Raw genomic sequence first — 20,871 nt, forward strand, 5'->3', positions numbered from 1 at the left:
GTCGATAGAAGTTATCGGTAACTTTCTAGTTTTTAGAGCATTAGGTTCACAGGTGTTTGTTATATTATGATGCATTAATGACTGAATGCTACATATGGGCCATTGATGGTCATGTATCATCAAGGAATGATTATTATTAAATTCTGGGCACCTGAAAACAGACCGACAGGAAAGAGGGAACAAAGGGAGGGAGGAAGGAAGAAACCATTTGGCTCTTATTAGGATTTAAATGTCTTTTCATCACCTGCACCTGACTTTTCTCCACTGTATCTCTGATGCTCAAAGAATGCGCGACAGAAGGACAATAGGGTAAAGCAGATTTTCCAGGAAGGGCGCAGGATGAGTATACTGGGTTCTGTGAGACTGAAAGAGGCTTGGCCAAAGGAGGAAAGGGATCCCAAAGAGCAAGCTGTTAAAGATGGTCACAACCCGATTTCTCAGCTTCATTCACAAGGAGCCTCTTCCCGTGGTACGTCAGAGTGGCACGGGGGCCAGGCCTCCTGGTCTTTTGTTAGGACCTCCCTCCTGCCTGTCGAGTCAAGGTTGCCCTTCAAATGTTAGCAGCATAGAAGTCCTGGAAGGCATTCTCATGGTAATTGTGAACATTTATTAAGGCTCTCTGGGCCGTGACATGTATTGCTTTATTTAATCCTGAGAACAATCTTGTGGAGCAAGGATGACCGTTATCCCCACGTTAGAGATGAGGACATGAGGCTCCCAGCTGGCAAGTCCCTTGCTCATAGACATCACGCTGGTAAATGGTGAAGCCGAATTCAAATCCAGACCCATCTGATTCCAAACCCCACACTCAGCTGCTCTTTTATCCTGCCTGGGGCCAGGGATTCCACTTCACACTGCCTCAAGAAAGGCATGGTTTTTACCTTTACATATAGTCACCGTGGGCACGGAACATTGTGGCATGTTCCAAGGGAGCGTTGGCCATTGAAACCTCACCTCAGCAAACGGCAGGGGATTTGCATTTTCAAATAGACGTTCCAGTCCCCGGTGGGAAAGTTCCCAGCAGCTTCAATCTGAGAACAGTCACAGTTCAGTGATGTCTGATGCTCACAGGGGTGGCTTTATTGTTTCATATGTGAAAAATGAGGAAAGGGCCAGAACCTCAGCATCAGGGAAATGATGAAAGATTGAGAAGTATTTCCAAAGTCACACGAACCGAAAAGTCAATTCGATGGCGGGGTGGGAGGATGAGGTGGGAGCAAGCAAAGAAGCAGCTGAGAAGTATTTGTGGCACCAGGGAGAAGAGATTGTGCTGTTCACTAAAAGAAACCATGGCTATGAATTTCAGGGCATCAAGACCCTGTCAACACAGCTAATCCCCACGGATGTTGGCTGAATAAGCCCTCGATGACCAAACAAGTGCACTGTGGAAACCGTGTCAGCCTCCAGCAGGCCAATTTGTCCTCATATTACACACTCCGCTGGCTCTGTTGCTAGACCCCCAGACTTTGGATCCACGGCGAGCATCCCCCAACCCGACAAGGGTTGACATAGCGTGGTTAATAAGTCAACAGAATTCAGAAACCACGACCGGATTAAGAAGGCAGTTTTATTTCGGTGCCCTGGACTTCAAGCAGATTAAATAATCAAAAAGCCTGAGCCATCGGGGTCATGTTTGAATGCTACAGCTGTTCACCGAGGTTTGACAAACATTCTTTCTGTGGCTGGTCGTCTGAATGGGAAAGACAGGGATGAACTTGGGGAAGCAGACACTTTAAGAAAGCAGAGGGGGCACAATCAAAAGATCCTCTTGGGGAAAACAGTCCCAGCCAGATGGAGACAGGGAAGGACTGCTTAAATAAGTGGTCTCCTGAAAGCAACAAGTGTTTTCTGCACAGAATAAAAGCACAAGAAGAATTCAGAAAACGTGAATGAAAAGCTGGACTCGGAGTTTGCCATGCCCTCAGTTTACTGATCTGCAAATTAATAAAGGTGGGCTACGTGTTTGACGAGGAAGCCTGTGGAGACTCAGTCATGAAAGGTGAGCCATGATTAATCCCCTTGCACCTCAGAAAAGTTCTCTAAGAGAGGAATGGGGTCCCCTCAAACAGGAATCTGTGGAAAACCTATTTTCAAGATTTCTTTCTCAAAAGACCAAACAGATCTAAAAAAAATGTCTCTGATGGGAGGATTTATGTTTGTGCCATGTTGAGTCAGAGGAAGGGGGCAGGGTCAGACGTAGCGATCCAGGATCAGACATGCAGTTGGCACATCATGGGCCATTTCATAGAATACTGTGTGCTTCAAGTTGGAGTTCATATATCATTCCCTTTGGAAGGGGGTGAAGTGAGAAGAAAGAAAGACAAACTGGCTACAATCTCAGAAAGACAAGCCTTTCGTTAATAGAGCAGTGGATTCTGTGGAAAATTTCCTCTGGTTTAAGATACAACTTCCTGCGACTAATTAATGCTTGAGACCCACAGCTAAAGTGCGGGGTGTCAACTCATCTCTGACAGGAAGATATTTTGGCTTTGAAAGGAGTCACTTCTTTATTTTTTTTGCAAAATTATAGAAAGGAAAACAAAGGTTTTGCTCTTTTATATTTTGGAAAAGGGAAGGGGACTGTGACGTTCTGCATCCCCCGAGCGAAACTGAGCAGAATCTCCTTCAGAAGGCTCTCCAAACATCCCCCCATCGCCCTAAAGCCCTGTTCACATCAGGAGAGAATTCAAGGGACAAAGGGAAACAGGCTCCAGTGCCTTTGACAGCCACATTGTGTTATTGCCCTAGTTAAGGCCCAAAACAAACAAACAAAGCCTCTTTCAAGAGCTTTTCTTATGAGTAGATAACTATCTTGAGTTTTAAATATTATTGTGTTGCCTTGTGAATTCCTCTACCAATGTAACAAAATGTCCTTGACAGATGTTTGCCATATTTAGAAATTCAAGTCTCAGGAAAAAAGAAGAGAGTGATACAGCTACTCTGGAGAATGATCCAGCAGTATCTAAACTCAGCATCCTCTCTGAACGTTCAAGGAGGCTCCTGTTGATGCTAGAGACCCTCTCACACATTTCCACGCGGCCAAGGAGCTCTGTGCAGGGATGCTCTTTGGAGCATCATTTGTAATGAAGAGAAACTACAACAACTCAAATGCTCATGAGTAAGGGAGTGGCTAAATGTTAAATTTGGCATGGTCTCACCCTGGAATACTCTACAGCAGTTAAAAGGAATGAAGTAGCTGTCTGTATGTCCATATGGATAGCTCAGTTTTGAGTGAATAGAGTAAATTGCAGAATGAAACAGGCTGATGATTATATTTATGTAGGTTTTAAGAAAACACTCTACCAAACAGTATCGTGTGTGTGTGTGTAAAAGTATTTGACAGGCAGTAAAGCACAGCAGGTAAGAACCCTGACAGGCTCTGGGAGCAGACTGCCTGGGTTGAAATCATGACTCTCCTACTTACTATCTGTGTGACCTTGGGCAAATGATTTAGCCTCTCTGAGCCCCAGTTTCCTCACCTTCAAAAAAGGGATAATAATAGAACCAGATTTACAAGGTTATGAGGATTAAATTAATATATATAAAGCAGTTAGAATGGTGCCTGGCTCAAAACACATGCTGTATGATTATTTGCCATTGTTGTTGTTATTAAGCATTGTTTTTAACAGGCCTAGTGGGATATATCAATAATGGTGGAGGAGAAGGGGGTTCATGTTGGAAAACATGACTTGGGTGCTAATCAAAGGGAGTTCAACTGTATCAGTAATGCATTGTTTCTTTGAGTTAGAAAAGAGATGAAAGAAATATGACAACCCCTGAATGATTGACAGAACTCTTTCAAAGGAACATAGGGGTTTATTATATTATTCTTAATGCTTTTCTGTATTTTTTAAATCTCTTGAATAAAAAGAGGGACAATCATCACTCATGGAATTATTACACGTGCAAAGATGGACATCAGTATATAGGAATTCTTTAGATCTGCCCTATCCAATATGGTACCTACTGGCACCATGTGGCTATTTATGTTTAAATTAATTAAAATTAAAGGCAAATAAAATTTCAGTTCCTTAGTTGCAACAGTCACATTTCAGAGCTCAGTACCCACATATATCTAATGCCTACCATACTGGACAACAGAGGCAGAACATTTCCGTTATCACAGAAAGCTCTACTGGGCAGTGCTGATCTGGAGCGTACTCTTCAGAAATGTGAATATCTGAACTCCCTATCATACTATGTTTCTGGCCCTAAATAATTCTGTTGCAACCTACAAAGAATATATGTCCCCAAAAAGATTTTTTTCACCTTTCTGTTTGATATCCTTAAGTCTTCCATCTTCTGATTACTGAAATTCTGAGAGGATCTGTTCCAAGGCTTCTGACAATAGTTAGCACAGAGTTTGCAATAGTTCTTGACACTGGGGATGCACCTGGTCCAGCCTGGGTACTAAAGATGGTAAACCACAGAACCTCTCTTTCAGGTCATGGAAGGGGTTAACTCAAAATCACATTAACTGTGAATTCAAAGGGTAACAAATGCTGGCACCGCTTACAAACTAGTTACTATCCCAATTTCTTTCTGCTTGTTGTAGGTGAACTGCTCCTGCTTTCAAGTGTGATTTTCCTGCTCCAGGTGGCGTGCCGCTGCCCAGAGAAGTGCCGCTGTCACTCATCTTCAAATTCTGTAGACTGCAGCCAGCAGGGTCTGGCTGAAATCCCTTCCGATTTGCCTCCTCAGACTCTAACGCTGCACTTACAAGACAACCAGATACACCAGCTTCCTGCTTTTGCATTTAGGTCAGTGCCACAGCTTACGACCTTGAACTTGTGCAACAATTCCCTTTCAAATCTGGCCCCAGGAGCTTTCCATGGACTTCGGCACTTGCAGGTCTTAAATTTAACCCAGAACTCTCTGCATTCCCTGGAAAGCAGACTTTTCCATTCCCTCCCACAGCTGAGGAAGCTTGATTTGTCATCAAACAACATAAGCTACCTTCCCACATCCCTGGGTGAGCCTTGGGAGAACCTAACCGTATTTGCAGTTCAACAAAACCAGCTTCAGCACCTCGATCGAGTGCTCCTAGAGTCCATGCCCGGAGTGAGGCTTTTATTTCTCAAGGACAACCTCTGGAAATGCAATTGCCACTTGTTGGGTCTTAAACTCTGGCTGGAGAAATTTATCTATAAAGGTCAGTAACGTCTATTTGGAAACCCCCGTCCGTGTGTTACCAGTCTAGAATGAACCTCATCTGTTCTCTGCATCAGAAGGAACACTGAGGAGAGTGTGCAAGGGGCTAGTATAAGCTTTTTCCCATTGATGGCATTTCATAGTATGGCAAAAGAGGCAAGGGAGTCATTAGAGGGAGTTTAAATTCAGGTATTGAAACTCATCTACAAATATGATTCATGGAGGTAAATTTCCACTTTTTTATTAACCACACATTAAATTATCTGGGAACTGTAGGCCCTTAAGAGAGGGAAACTCAATTGCCACCTAAATAACTGCTCAACTTTAAAGTCGTACCAAACGCTGATTTTTTTTTTTAGTTTATAAATTTTTATTTAGATACAACTGACAAATAGCATTATATTAGCTTCAGATGTACAACACAAATATTTTTTTCTTCTGATGAGAACTTTTAAGATTTACTTTCTTAGCAACTTTCAAATATACAATGTAGTATTATTAACTATAGACGCCATGCTGCACATTACATCCCCAGGAATTATTTATCTTATAACCGAAAGTTTGTGCCTTTTGATCCCCTTCACCCATTATCCCCAACCCTACCCTCCACCGCTAGAAACCACCGATCTGTTCTCTGCATCTGAGTTCAGGGTTTTGTTTTGTTTAGATTCTACATATAAATGAGATCATCCTGTATTTGTTTTTCCCTGTCTGACTTATTTCACTTAGCATAATGCCCTTAAGGTCCATCTATGTTGTTGCAAATGGCAGGATTTCCTTTTATGGCTGAATAATAGTCCATTGTGTGTGTATGTGTGAAAACCCAAATGCTAGTTTTCAAGTGTGATCAACTAGTGGCATGTGTCTCTCCTGGGGACTTTTCCCCTCTTTGTCTCCTTCTACCCATCTGACAGCTATAAATCTTAGCCAAGATGACCTCTTTTGCTTCAGCAAACACTACTGTTATTGACATTGGATGCAATAGGGCCCTCTCTCTAAAGTTACTTACTCTCTCTCTTTCGTTCTCTTCCTTCATTTTCTTTTCTTTTCTTTCTTTCTTTTTACTGACGTCAGAGTGGTTTATAACATTATATAAATTTCAGGTATATATCATTATATTTTGACTTCTGTACAGGCTGCATCATGTTCATCACCAAAAGTCTAGCTGCCATCTGTCACCATACAAACGTGCCCCATAGACCCTCTCGCCTTCCTCCCACCCCGACTCTTCCCCCGGTAATCACCAATCTGTTCTCAGTATCTATGCGTTTGTTGGTTGTTACTGTGTATCTTCCACATATGAGTGAAATCATACAATCTTTGGCTTTCTCTATCTGTCTTACCTCACCCAGCATAATGCCCTTAAGGTCCCTACCCTAAAGTTGCTATTACTTTAACCAGATGTTAAAAAGCAAAGCAAGATATCCTAGAATATTAAAGACAAGGGCCTATGGAAATCACCCAGGGGTCAGCAAACTACAGCCAGAGGGCCAAATCCAGACCACCTCCTGTTTCAGTAAATAAAAATTTTATTGGAACACACCCATGACCATTTATTACCTGTTGTCTATGGCTCCTTTGCACTATACAGGTGAAGCTAAACAGTTGCGAAAGAGACTACAAGGCAGAGCTTAAAATATTTACTATCTGACTCTGTAAAGAAAAGTTTGCAAGACCTTCTAACTCAATGCTAGCCTGTCATCAACAGGAGATGAAGCCCAGAGAGGTTCAGTGACTTGCCCAAGACCACAAAGGAGAAGCACAGATGAGAACAGCATGAATGGCTTTTGGGTCTTGGCCCTATATTCTTTCCTCTACATCACAGTGCTTTCCTCCTAACTTTCAAGCACCATTCATTCATTCATTCCTATACTTGAGTGCCTGTTATGTGCCAGGCACTTTTCTAAGCCCTGAGAAAAGATCAGTGAGTGAACAAGAAAATCCCTACCATCATGGAGCTTACATTCTGACAGCAGAAACAGGTGTAAAATGGCTAACAAATAAATATCCATATTCAGATAGCAGTTCGTGCTAGGGAAACAACGAGGCAGGGTGAGGGGAGAGAGAGTGATGGGATGGGGTTCCAGTTTACATAGGAAGGACAGGGAAGGCCTCCCCAAGGATGGGCATGGGTGAGCAGAACCTGAACAATGAGAAAGAATGAGCTGTGAGACCACTGGGGGAAAGGACAGCAAGTGCAAAGGGCCTGACAGGAGAAGCCTGGCTTGACTGAGGAGAAAAGGAGTGGCTGGAACAAAATGAGGGAGTGACAGAGCCAAGACAAGGCAACACATGTCCTCAGGGGCCAGGCCACGTGGGAACGTGCAGAGCAGACTGAGACACTCGCATTTTATTTTGGGTGACATGGAAATCTCTTGAAGACTTTTAGTCAGGGGAGCAATATATTCTGATTACATTTTTAAAGGTGACTCTGGTGACTCCAGGGAGAGCAGACAAAAGGCTGCGAAAGAAGCAGCAGGGGGACGAGGGAGAAAGGGATTTTAGTCTTCCAGGAAGGAAAGGATGGTGGCCCAAACCAGGGTGGTGAGAAGTGATCAACTTTGGGGGATATTTGGAATATTAAACTGATAGAAACTGCTCATAGGTTGGAGTGAGAGATGAAGAAAAGAGACTAATTATGGGAAACGCAATTTTTTTTGTCCTGCAGGAGTAATCAGACAAATGGTGATGCCAGTAGCTGATAAGGGGCACACTGGGGAATAGAGGAAGTAGGTGAGTGTGTGTGGGAGGTGGTGAATCGAGAGTTCAATTTGGGGCATGTCAAGTTTGAGATGCCCATTACCTATCCACCAATGAGTTGGTGGATATATGTTTGTGCCTGTAAGTCAGGAAGATACCACAGCTACAGACCTGAATTAGGGAAGCAACAGAGTCTGGATGGTCGCAGCAGGTACACAGAAGGAAGCAGGCTGGAGAACAGCATGAGTTCGAATATACAGTATTGACTTAAGAATCCCTCTCAATAATATAATAGCAAATAGCTTATCACTAACTAGCTAATCTTCAAGGTGACCTCCAAAAGGGCCATAGAATGTGACAAAAATCTTTCTTGTGGGAGGCTTCAAATAAAACTGTTTGCATCTAGATGTGAAGTGGCTTTAGCTATTGTGTTCTGGACTCAATGGTAAGTATAAGCCAAACTGTCACAGAAAGATAGTTTTCACCAGAGAAGAGCATTTCTTGACAAAAAATTGTTCCCAGGTCCGGGACACTAGAAGCAACATGGAACATGGGAGATACCTCCCTCTACTCTGCCATAATCTCACTAATGATCTTTGGGGAAATTAATGCCCCTCACTAGCTCTCAGTGTCACCAGTTTGAAACTGATAGTGTTCAGCCAGAGAGTTCCTGAGGCCCATTTTGGTCCTCAGATTCTGCAACGCAGTTACATGCTCCCTCATGGCAGAGGTGCCCAGCACAGCACAGATAATAGCCTTTCTCAGAAGGAAGGTAACATTTTTTGGGTGTCCCAAAAGAACTAGAAAAAAATCCCAAATAGATGCTAAATGTAGGAGACGATCTGACTATCGATGTATTGAATGAAGGCAAAGGAAGGGAATAGATATTAATCAACATCATATTTTTTAAAAAGATAAATAAATGCAAACACTAACAGTATTTGTCAGGACAGGATGATTGATGTGACAACCATCTCAGCAACAATAAAAGTCTGTTGCTCACTCATGTTAGAGTCCAAGGGAACTGGGAGCCAAGGCTGGGTTCCACGCAGTCATTCAGGGATACAAGCCACTTCCAGCTTTTGATGCTGCTAACTTTACCACGTGGTCTCTAAGGTCACCACCAAGAGGGAACAAAGTGCACAGAGGATCAAGTAGAGGGTTTCGTGGCCTAGAAGTGGAATTCATTGGTTCCATTGGACAGAACTCAGTCACATGGCTCCAACCTGACCACAAAGGGTGGGGAAATTTCATCTTTCTGCGGGTCCAGGAGCCAAAAATCGTGCTTTGATGAATACCTAATAATGTCTCCTCCACAAAGACATGCACATAGATTTTGTAATTAGTATTCCTCTTTCTCCATTCATAAGTAACAAATCATCTTTATGCTAATAGCTAACTGTATTAAACATCTATTCTGGGCTAGGTATTGTGCTAAATACTTGACATACTTTATCCAACGGAGTCCTCAGAGTCATCTTGTGAGGTGAATTTCATTATTACCCCCTTTCCCACTTTCCAGGTGAGCAAGCAGAGGCAAAGAACGGTCAAGTAACCTGCTTTGGGTTGCACAGCTAAGTAACCACGAGATTCAAGATTTGAATCTAGTTTCTTCCAAGACAGTGGTTAAGAGCTACTAGTGGCCAGATGGGGAATAATGAGTGCTTGGCAAACTGGAGCTTCTTGCATTGTCAGCTTGCATGAATCTAGAAGAGAGTGGGACCCTCAAGCTCTCATCAGCAGTTTTGCCTCCTGGAGTTGTGGCCGAGGAGATGGTGGTAGAAGGCTGGGAGGTGAATCCTGGCTGAGGACATAGTTGCAAAGGGGGTCATGGAACTCTTGCTGGCCATAACCCCTGCCTTCCAGCCATGTCCCAGGCTCCAGCCTGTTATTTCCTCAGTTCTGGGTCCAGAGGCCATGCCTTCCACCATAATGTTAAACAGCAGGAAGCTTGGAACTGGAGAAAGACAGTGCTAAAGCCTGGCGTGACTGGGTGAACCACGCAGTCTAGGTAAAGTCAGCTGATGGAATTGCTGATCCCAGGGCAGGCAGCCTTTCTTCCAGTGCTCTTTGGCTGGGTTAATATTGTTACTTCTTCTCAAAGCTCCACACTTCATTTCTGTCTCTCTGGCCTTCTACGTTACAACAAACTCCTGGGCAGAGGCATGAAATGGTCCATGAGGCAGAGATCCTTAATCCGGGCACAGCCCAATGGCACCCTGGGTTCATCCTGAGCAGCCACCCCACACCTCTGGCTTCCTAAATATCAGTTCAGGAAAGGAAGAAATTTCTCTGTTACCTCTTTGCTTTAGAGTTGGGGTTCTTGCCTTGGGGATGACTGAAGAAGCCAGGAGGGTCTCAAGAGACTCTGGCAGTAGGTGATTCAGATTCAAGCAATGGCAGCAAAGAAAGTGTGGGTTAAATTATGCCATAGCCACTAACCCCAAGGTGACCTGGGCCACGATAACCCTTGTACTGCAAAATGGCCCCATCTACTAATAGGGCCACACAGGACTTGGCTTAAAAGGCCCCGATGAAATGAATGTGAAGGCATTCTCAAAACTCTGAAGTGCTATACGAGGGACGTTTCTAATAACACTGAAGTGACGACCTCCCATATGTAACTTTCTGGTGTAATTTAATAATTCACCTACAGCGTATTAAAAGAATCTCCAATGCAACCTAGCTAAGAGTGGTGCTAGGCTTCACAGCCATCCTTGGGGAGGAATTCATGGCAGCCAGGGGAAACTGAGCCACAGGTCATGGGGACGGTGTTCTGCCAAGTCAAAGGGCATTACTGCGTGTCATTGTGTTAACTCCGCTGACCTCAGGATGCTGCAGAGAGGAGGAAGTAGAGAGAGGCAACAAGCATAGTGGGAAAAGCTGGAATCAAGGAGGGAGGCTGGTTTTGGGTGTGGATCTGTCTACTTATCCCCTGGGTGACTTTGGACAAGAATTACCCGTTATAGCGGATTTGTAAGGATTTATCGAACAGTGCTTTGTAAACTATCAAGGCACACACAAGTATGATGTTTTTATGGCAAAAAATTTAGTCAGAGAAGTTTATTTGCCTGAGGTCAAATAGTAAATCAGTGGTCAAATTTGGCTAGAATGGCACCCGAATCCCCCTAAACAGCAGTAGTCTACAAACCTGAGGAAATCAACCCCCTTTGAAAGAATGGAAACTGGGTCTGATAACCGGTTGGAAAGTTCAGTACCGGAAGTACTAAATGTTTCGAGGCCTGAGGAGATACATTAATTGTACTTAATCCCACGAACTAAGTTAATATTACTGTCAAATCTTCAGATGCACTCAACAGTCAAAAGACCACTGACCTCCCTGTTTGGCAGGCAGAGTGTTGATAAACACAGAGGGTCCTTGTAATTAACACATAATGTCACAACAAAGGACCTTTGTTTTCTTTATTTTTGTAGATTTCCAACGGGAATTTGGTACAATAGATTTCTTGTGTGGGGGCTCATCGGGGCCGGGAGCGTGAGCGGCAGGAATGCTCTCCACCGCAGTGCCCTCAGGTCGGCCTCCATTGCCCCTCCTTGTCAGTTTTGCCTTGTTTTTCTCTTGGCATTTATAAGGTAAAGGTGACTAGGCTTCTAATGAATTCTTGGTCATACGTAATTGCCAATTTAGTGTGTGGCATTTTTAACATTTAGCCAATTTAGAAATTCTGAAATCATAAAATATGGTTGTTAAGTTCTTTGACTTCAGGGGAAAAAAGGTGCTTTATAAATTCCATCGACCTAAGTTTTTGCAGGCTGAGGATCTGGGGATTCAGTTGTATCAGGCTCTGTTAGCATCTTTGCTTTTGCTTTTTAAAGGGGGAATAACGGACGGCGTCATCTGTGCGTCACCCGACACCTGGAAGGGAAAGGACCTCCTGAGAATCCCTCACGAGCTGTACCAGCCCTGCCCTTTTCCTTCTCCAGATCTGGAGTCCTCAAAGGCACAGCAGCCAAGTTCTGCCCACTGGGCTGTCCCAAGGCCTCCAGAGAGCCATAGTGCAGAGTGTGAGCTCAAACCCAAGCCCAGGCCGGCCAACCTGCGTCATGCCATGGCCACCGTCATCATCACCGGGATTGTGTGTGGGATCGTGTGTCTCATGATGTTGGCGGCCGCCATCTACGGCTGCACCTATGCAGCTATTACAGCCAAATACCATGGGGGACCCTTGGCTCAAACTAATAAGCCTGCAACAACAGAAGGAAAAGAGCTGTTTGACATCTCCCCAGCCTGAGAGCTTTCATCTCAAATAACAATAATTATTTTAGGCCAGAAGAAAGTGTCTGAGTAGGGCTAGTGTGTTCACTGTTACTGCCTCAATTTGTTTTTTGCAAAAGAAAAAAAAAACCTGTCTGTAAAAAAATATTCCTGGGAAGAAATTTATGTTGAGATTTTTTAAATATCATAGAAGAAATAGAGATGATACTTGTGCTCTGTGCCTGAGAAGTTATTACAGTTATTCTATGGGGGGAAAGGCCATACAGAGAGAAAGAGAAGATACCACCTCCTTCAGGTACTCGTTCCTGCAGAGCAGCAGAAATTCAAACACAGGTGCTAGTCAGCCTTCCGGGGAGCTTTATGGTCCACTGGAAGACTGCCCAATCTTCAGTGCCCGGGAAGAAGTGGGTGCTCTTACCCAAGGGGCAAAAAATGCCTCTATAATTCAAGTTCATGCTGGCTCGGTGATACTTTTGGACGTTGTGTATGTTACATATTTAATGGGAGCGTCTGTTGGTTGGGAATTTCATAGCTTGCCACAAAAGTCAGATTATACTTAATTTTCTAAATCAGAAAACCATTTGGGGCTTTCTAGGCCACAGAGGAAGAGGAGGGTTCCATGTCTGGATAATGGGACTCAGGCCCAGGGTCTGGGGAAGTTTTCTGATGCGAGGGTAAATAACATATAAACAAACACAAAGAGGATGGGGAGCCGGAATTTGGGGCACATACTACTGAAAGGCCATATCCACCAGGCGATTGGAACTTTCCATTTATAACTCTCACAGCAGGAATGAATTTAGGGTGGGCTGAGAACGAGATAATGGCTTATGTGTATCTGTATCTATGTACATAGTGCACAGAGTGCATAGACTTGTACAACCACACCCACACATAAACATACTCGGAGCAATCAGTTTACCCACTAATGAATTGCAGCCGTGGCAGCGTGGAAGCCAGCAGCTGTTGACCACCACCCAGACTGTCTACTCAACACTCTGGGATAGGAAGTAAGAAGGAAGTCTGAAGAGAGTGGGAATTATCAAGAGACTTGATATATGTGGCAGCAGCCGTCCTGAACATTATTTAGGCCACGGTTTAAAAAAATCAGGTGTGGCTTGCTTTACTCCACAGACACGGTCTTGAAGAGTTGCATGCAAAGTGAATTTTTGTAAATTGAATCATCATTTTAATGCAGTAGGGGAGCTTGCTATTTAAAGGAACCTTTCATGGAATCTTTCTGTAATGGCAATAATTGGCTCCAGATTTATGCATTTTGTAAATTTGCATTTTCTCATGCAAGATTTTCTTAAAGTGGAATCTGTTTACTCTCTCTCATCATGCTCTATCTCATACCTGTTAGTATTAAAATAATTTTACACAGAGGAGTTAAGGACATGTCAAAAGCAGAGAATGGCAAATATAGGGTCAGCTGTCCCTCCAGAGGCCTTGACAGACATGGCTAATCAATTCCAGCACTCCTCCCAGCTGAGCCCTGATGTACCACAGATGCCTTGTTAAGACAGCACTGTAGGCAACCAGAACTAATCAATGGGAGTTGGTTCAAAGGATAAAACATATTTGCCATTCAGGGTACTGGCTCTACATTCACTCCTTCAGACCATGTAAAAATTGGTCTGGATCCTAAATCAGTAGTCCATTCCCTAACCTGAAAGGTGAATGGGAGGTCCACACATGCAGGAGTATTTTCTCCCTGTCTGATGCAGCCAGAACCTTGCCCAACAGTGTAAAGATGCTGAGGGAAACAGACAGATGAACCGACCACAGCCTCTGCGCAGGACGCACACCACGCACCCCTAATCAACACAGAGGCCATCTCCAGTGCCTACAGTGCTTCACAACCAGGGTGTCCCCAACCCCCAAAGCTAAAGATGGACCATCTTTTTGGAGTAGCAATTTTGCTAAATGACTTTTCTGGGGGAGAAAATGTAAACTTTGATGTTAATTGTTTTTTCTGTACTAAAATAAACCTGGCTATGATAAAGAGAAGATTGAAACATTAGCATGGATTTTAAGATCAAAAAGAGACCCCCGAGAAAGCCAGCTGTTGCCTCGGCTCCAAGCCCTGGTGCCTCCTTTCTGCTCTGCCTCACTGCACTGCTTTAGTGGGCAAGGCTGAGCATCTGGTCTAAGGATGTAGTGATTATGTTCCAGGTGAAAAAGTCTTTCTTTCCCTTGCCCTGGACGTGAGACTTTGGCCAAGAAAGCAGTATGAGAAAGGAAATTTAGAAGATCTTTTTATATGTCATCCCCACTTCACCAAATGTCTCAAGAGCTCGCGCTACGTACCAGGCATGGTGAGAGGTGTTCTCATGAGCATTTGTCATGTAATCCTGGCAATCACCCCTGAGATACTTGAACAGATATTACATAAGCTAGGAACCACTGAGGCCAATAATGCGGGCTTCCTCTCACGGCTGTGATTTAAGACTGCAAGTACAATGCCTGCCAGAGGTTTGGTGACATTACAGGTCAACCCCGTCCCCCTGCCCACAGTGATTACATGAGAGAGCTTCCAATACCACAGAAAACCCTGTACGTGGCTAGAATCCTCACTTGTCAACACCCAGTCCTATTAGATTTCTAAGTACAGATGATAACTCAGGCAAACAGATTCCTGCTCTATGAGTATAGTCTTTAAGAAAAATGATTAAAACGATGCATACGTATATTCATATTTCTATCTTTTGCCTACAGTCCCCACAAACAGCAGTTGGTAATGAAAATAATTACCTACCCTGAAATGTCAACAGTCTCTCAGCACAGAAAAATATAAATCAAATTGTTTAGATTAACAAATGCAGAGTTATCATTTGTTAATACGAGAAATGAAATGTTTTAACTGTAAAAAACATCGCAGATGAAAGACCCAATTTGCAGAGTATTCTGCGAGAACCACAAATTATCTTTCACAACCACTACAGCTCATGAGGGGTAATTTGCAAACGCCTCACAGATTATTTTCAGCTGTTTATTGCTGCTGTCATATTCACAGATTCCCCTATAAAAATGCCCTTCCATGAGAGAGCCTTGCTGAGGGTACGTTGTGAACAAAAACCACATTAACTGTTGATTGTTTCCGAGAAAACTATCTAAAATACAGTTTTTTCATTATATTCAGTGGAATGTATGGCCATAGATTGGTGATTTTTGCTTTGCCAGAGATCACAGATTCATAATAGCAGGACCCGACAGATGCTGTAGCTGTCTGAAGTGAGGCATGTAAAGAGGGAGTATGAAGGATGCCCCTGCCATAGAGATGGTGCAGAAAGACCTGGTGTCAAATCGATACCTGGAAAGATTTTCAACCTAAGGCAAATATCCCTGATCCTGCAGGAAGAATCTATGCTTAAGATGATAAAACGCCACTGGACAACTGAGTGTTCTATTTTTCCTTACAAAAATGGAAGACTGAAAAGTGATTCACATAATTTCCTCCTGAAGATTCATGAAAATCAAATCTTATTACTCGACTTAATCAAGTTACCCTGGAAATAAGACACTCTCATCTTGGATCCTAAATGTCAAAGGAAGTGGCTAAATCAATTTATAAAATAATCTATCTGTAGCACACACTAATTATGCAACTGTTAGAAACCTATAACTTTCTATTGCAGATCAGGACATAATGTTTCTAGTTTGATCGAATCTACCAGTGTATCCATTGCTAAATACTTTTAGAGAGAAACCTACCAGCAAATGATATTGCAACCCCACATGGCATCACTGAAGCTATGCACAACTTCAGGGAACTATCCTGTTTTCCCTTTTGATGAAAATGCTTTTTTTTTTAGTGCTTAAATTGTAAGGAGGTCTCAAAGAAACCCCCATCCTATTCAAAGAAGCAACTTCATAATCCACCACTGTCCTTTCAGATTCTTCACTGGCGTATCCGTACCTACTTTTCACTTTGATGACACTGAATATTCATTTGGATGGATAGGATGTCATCCAGTGACAAAGGCTCATCAAGAAGACCCAGAAAAAGAACGAGAGAATTGGGAATTGGGAAGGTCCTTGGAGAGACGTTAGGCCAGGCCTGGCAAATTTTGGGAGAGCTGTGACGAGCCTCCCTACCCATTTCAGACATTGCTAACAGATTATGGCAAACTTCTTTACTGAGCCCAGCCAAGGTCTCAGAATACTTTTAAATCTGTTTTCTACGTACCCACTACTGATCAACTGGAGCTGATGTGAGATTAAACCTGTTTGCTATCCTGATATAGTTCCATGCCCTTATTTTATAACTGGGAATAGAAGCATGGAAAAGGAAAGGAACTTTCCCAAAGTCACACAGATAATGAAGTGCAGGCCTGATAAATACAGTTATAGGAGCATGGATAATCCAAGCCAATCCCTGCCATTCTTCATTCATTCTGTGTGGACCACAATATCAAGGCTATAACATTGTTACATTAATTATTTGGGTAAAGACACTTATACTACCACCATCAACACTTATTGAGCACCCAATTTGGTGGCAGCTGTTTTCCAAGTGTAATATTTTCATTTTCTCTAATCCTTATATTGATTAAAACATGTGGGCATTTTATTGCCATGTTATAGTGAAGAAATACTATTTGGGTCATTTGTTCAAGGTCACACCATCAGTAAGTAGCGGAGTGGGAATTTGGATGCTGGTCTTCCCAAGGCCAAAACGTGGGCATTTTTCGGGATGTGACAGGTTTGAAGAAGTCAGACTTGGGATCCTTTCCTGGCACTACTAGCATTTACCTTAAAATATGGCAGATAAAACAAACTCAACCACCAATCAGTATGTCACTGCCAGAGCTCTGGTTCCACCAACACCCAGGAAACCAGCTAAAGCCAAGGCAAAATGGGAAAATGAGGGTCCTTGTATCACCGGTGACTCCACTGGACTGGAAAAGATGTTCTCAGAATGGGAGGGGAAGAAACTCAGCGACACTTTCTCACAGCTATTTGAGAAAATGATACAATTAGATGCTGGCTAATAAGTTTCCCATTGGAATACTCATGAATACATAGAAGAAGAAAAAAGTTATGAGGATCCTAAAACTTAGGAATACCAGTCAATGACACCCAAGTCTCCAGGAGGAATGCCCACTATCCAAAGCAAACACAGATGAGTGGGATGTAAAGGAAGAGAGTAATAGCCTACCCATCCTTATGCTGGTATTCCTTCCTCTGAGACAGTGGGCTTCAAAACCCAGAGGGAAGCCACTCCCTCCTACTTGGGTATCTGAGGACGTTTAACTCCTACAAACCTTGCTATTAAGATCTTGCTGTCCTCATCCACTAGAGATGAAGAATCTCAACAATGTAGCATATAATAGGATGATAAAAGGAAGAGGGGGCAATAAGATAAGTACAATCTAGGGGCTATAGTTCTTATTTACTGTTTCTTATAAGAAATGAAAACTACAGATTACTTTGTTTGATCTAGGTTAAGTAGTCAGACTACCAGGCAGCAGGAGGTGGCATCCTCTATCAACCCCGCAAGGCCACACTAAACGGAAGACGTCTAAACACGCCATTTGTCTAGGGGCCATGTATCTCAACTAGCCTTCCATCTTAGTCTCCAGGGAGTACTCTAAAGTCCACAAGAAGGGACACTGAGGGGAAGCCATTTACCCTGTTCACTGGCAAACACAACATATTTTAATTTGAATGATGTTAACACTAAGAAAGAAACCTAACTTGGAGCCCCCTAAAAGATACTTAAAAAAAAAAAAAAAAGGAAGAAAGGCAACACTGCCCTCAAGATGCAGAAGAAGCATGAAAGATCTATTTGAACCATTTCCTAATATGATTTTTAAAGTCTCTGGTTGGATTTGGTGTACATTATACCCACTCACATTCCACTGGCAAAATCATATCATATGGCTGAGTTCAGAGTTAATGAGGCACAGAGCATACAGCTCCAGGAGGCAGGTACTATGAGTGACATGGTAATGGGCAAGGACACACAATCCCTTTACAAGGAAGGAAGGAATAAATAATAGTGAACAATCATAACATAATAACAAATAGTAAAATAACAATGACTAATAACAGTAAATAATTAGTGAATAAAAATAGATAAGTAAGTAACAAATGAATAAAATCGACTGCAGTCATCATCAGAGGTACAAAAGAAACACTGCAACATATTGACACAGTGTTATAGAACACATAATAGAGAATACTCACTCCCAGAACACAGAAGAAAAACAGGAAAAAACAGAGATGAAAACAGTAGAAGATGATAGAAATGCAAAAGCAGTAGTAAAGAACCAATATATGAATACTTGACCTTCCCACTAAACAGATCAGAACATACCAAACAGCAGGAAAAAAAAATATGAGAAGGTATCTCTCCCGAGCTAAAGAAAAACCCTAGTTATAACAGATCAAGAAAGACTTACTATAAGAGAGACGAATGAAAAAAATATCCAAAGTTAGTCTAGGTTAGTACCTGGCACATGTAAGTCTCAACCAGTATAAACTGGAGAAAAACAAATAAATGAAACAAACAGATTTGGCTAAAATTTTCAAATTTTAAGAACAAATTAAAAATTCTAAAATCTAGAAACCAACAAATAAAAGCAAAACTTAACAAGGAACCAAACTGAGATTGCAATTCTCAGATAAGCAAGGGCGTAGGGAGCACGGTGTCTACTGTGTATTTTGGAGAAAAATAACTCAAGATATACTTTAATTGATCAAGGAATGAATTATAAAAAGCAAGAGGAAAGGGAAGTAGGGAGAGTGTGAGAAGAACTTAAAAATGCGGAAGTCATGCTATTAAAGTGCCAGCGATAAGCACTAAAATCAGTTAAAGAGTTAAGTCTCAATGGTTTTCCTAAGGTGGTTAAAAACAATGCAAACTCAATAAGTTAACAAAGTTCAAAGCACCTGCTGCATGCCAGGCAATTTTCTAAGTATCAGAAACGAAGGAGAGAAGAAGAAATATGAAGTATACGCCACATGGACCTTAACATCTAGCAGAGGGATAAGATAAAGAAATTAAAAATTTATGAGGTGGTGAAAAAGGAGGTGTGAGGGGCAGAAATACAGGGACATGGGAGAGAAAGAGTTTCTATTTAATATATGGTGATCAAGAAAGTCCTCTCTCAGAAAATAGTTGAGCAGAGACCTGAAAGACATGATGGAGCCAGTGATGAAGACGTCTAGAGGAAAAATGTCCTAGGGAGAAGGCATCACAGGTGCAGAGGCCCTGAGATAGGAGCAAGCTTGATATGTTTGAAGAACAACAAAGAGGTCATGCGACTGTGGTTGAGTGGACAAAGGTGGAAGTAGGAGGAGCTGAGGTTAGAGGGTAACTAGGGGTCCAATCAAGTAGAACCTTATGGGTTGTGTCAGGCAGCTTTTAAATGATGCTCAATGATTCCAACCTCTTGGTACTCATGCCCTTGTTTAATCACCTCTCCCTTTTTTTCTTTTTTGCCAAAGAAATGTGAGTGAAGTCATGTGTGTCATTTCTGGGTAGAAGCATTTAATTGCTAGAATAGGAGCCTGGAATGTTGAGTTAACACTTGTAGGTGTAGGACAGCTGCCCCTGAGAGTCACCTGTATCCATAAGTGTACTTTTGAAAGCAAGAGATAAGCTTCTGTTGTGTCATGTTGCTGAGATTTTAGGGATCTTTGTTGTTGTCGGCTAACTTAATCTATCCTGACTAATACACTGTCTAGTAAACTTGAGGGAGAAACGCCTCTACTAACAAATATATTTTAGTGACCCATTTCATGGACAAATATTTTGTTATCAAAATTAAAATAAAGAGACCTCTACTGATGGTGAATCTATTATTATCTCAGTAATGCAGTCGCAGAATCTTGGAATTTATCTGTGATTTTTCAATCTTGATCTTCACATTTAAAGATTTTCTAAGTTCTATTGATGTCAAAAACAGAGTTGGAAAAGCTGAAAAACAAAAGATTGTGGTTCTAATTCCTGTTCTTTAAGTTGCTAACAGATGTTTTGGGGCAAAACACTTAACATCCATGTGTCTCTGTTTCTACATTTTTTAAATGAAAGTTGGGCTACGATATTTAAAAATTAATTTTCAGGTCTAATACTTTATGATTTTTTTGACATGTTTCTCAAATGACATTTGTCTGTTTTGTTGTGCCATCACCTCTCCCTGAGGGTGGGCTGGACCTAGTGACTTGCTCCTAACAAAAGCAGAATATGGCAAAAATGATAGGATATCACATCTGAGATTAAGTTATAAAAAAATCTCTGGCTTCTGTCTTGCTCACTCTCTCCTGTTTGTTCTGATGGAAGTCAACTTATACACTGTGAACTGTCCTGTGGAGACATTCACATGGCAAAGAAGTGAGGGAGGCCTCTGGTCAACATCAGTGAGAAAAGGAGACGCTCAGTCCAACAACCCAGGAGGAACTGAATCCTGCTGATGATCTCATGAGTGAATGTGGAAGCACTTCCTCTGTTTGCTGAACTGTCAGATGAGACCACAGCCCTCAACAATACTTTCATTGCAGCTTAATGAGACACACTGGACCAATACCTTGATTGCAGCCTTTGTGACAGACCCTGAGCCATAGGACCCTGCTCAGCTTCATCCAGATTCATGACTCACAGAAACTTTAAGATAGTAAGTTTTTTGTAGTTTTAAGCTGCTAAGTTTTGGCCTAATTTATTATGCAGCAAAAGATAACTAATACATGGATCATTGTGAGTATTTTGGCTTTTAACTCTGAGTAAATTAGGAAGTCAAAAGGGACGTTTGAATAGAGGAGTGACATGGTACTATCTA

The 20,871-nt window shown here is 42.3% G+C and overlaps 2 protein-coding genes across 5 annotated transcripts in view; one reads left to right on the forward strand and one right to left on the reverse strand.

Annotated features, from left to right (window-relative positions):
- The window catches only part of CACNA2D3 (calcium voltage-gated channel auxiliary subunit alpha2delta 3), an 832,052-nt gene that overhangs the window by 113,657 nt on the left and 697,524 nt on the right, over positions 1–20,871 (reverse strand). The gene's annotated exons all lie outside the window — the stretch shown is intronic.
- Positions 1,572–14,111, forward strand: LRTM1 (leucine rich repeats and transmembrane domains 1). Its single transcript, XM_008542007.2, has 3 exons — positions 1,572–1,999; positions 4,556–5,152; positions 11,689–14,111. Exons 1-3 carry the CDS (start codon positions 1,993–1,995, stop codon positions 12,102–12,104), a joined length of 1,020 nt encoding a protein of 339 aa, XP_008540229.2. The 5' UTR covers positions 1,572–1,992; the 3' UTR covers positions 12,105–14,111.

This window comes from Equus przewalskii, chromosome 15 (assembly GCF_037783145.1).
Source record: "Equus przewalskii isolate Varuska chromosome 15, EquPr2, whole genome shotgun sequence".
Taxonomy (NCBI): Eukaryota; Metazoa; Chordata; class Mammalia; order Perissodactyla; family Equidae; genus Equus; species Equus przewalskii.

Bases quoted from the DNA above. Each gene is read 5' to 3' on its own strand.
- LRTM1 (XM_008542007.2), top strand. The intron at 5,153-11,688 runs GTCAGTAACGTC...TGCTTTTTAAAG, and splicing joins GGAGAAATTTATCTATAAAG to GGGGAATAACGGACGGCGTC.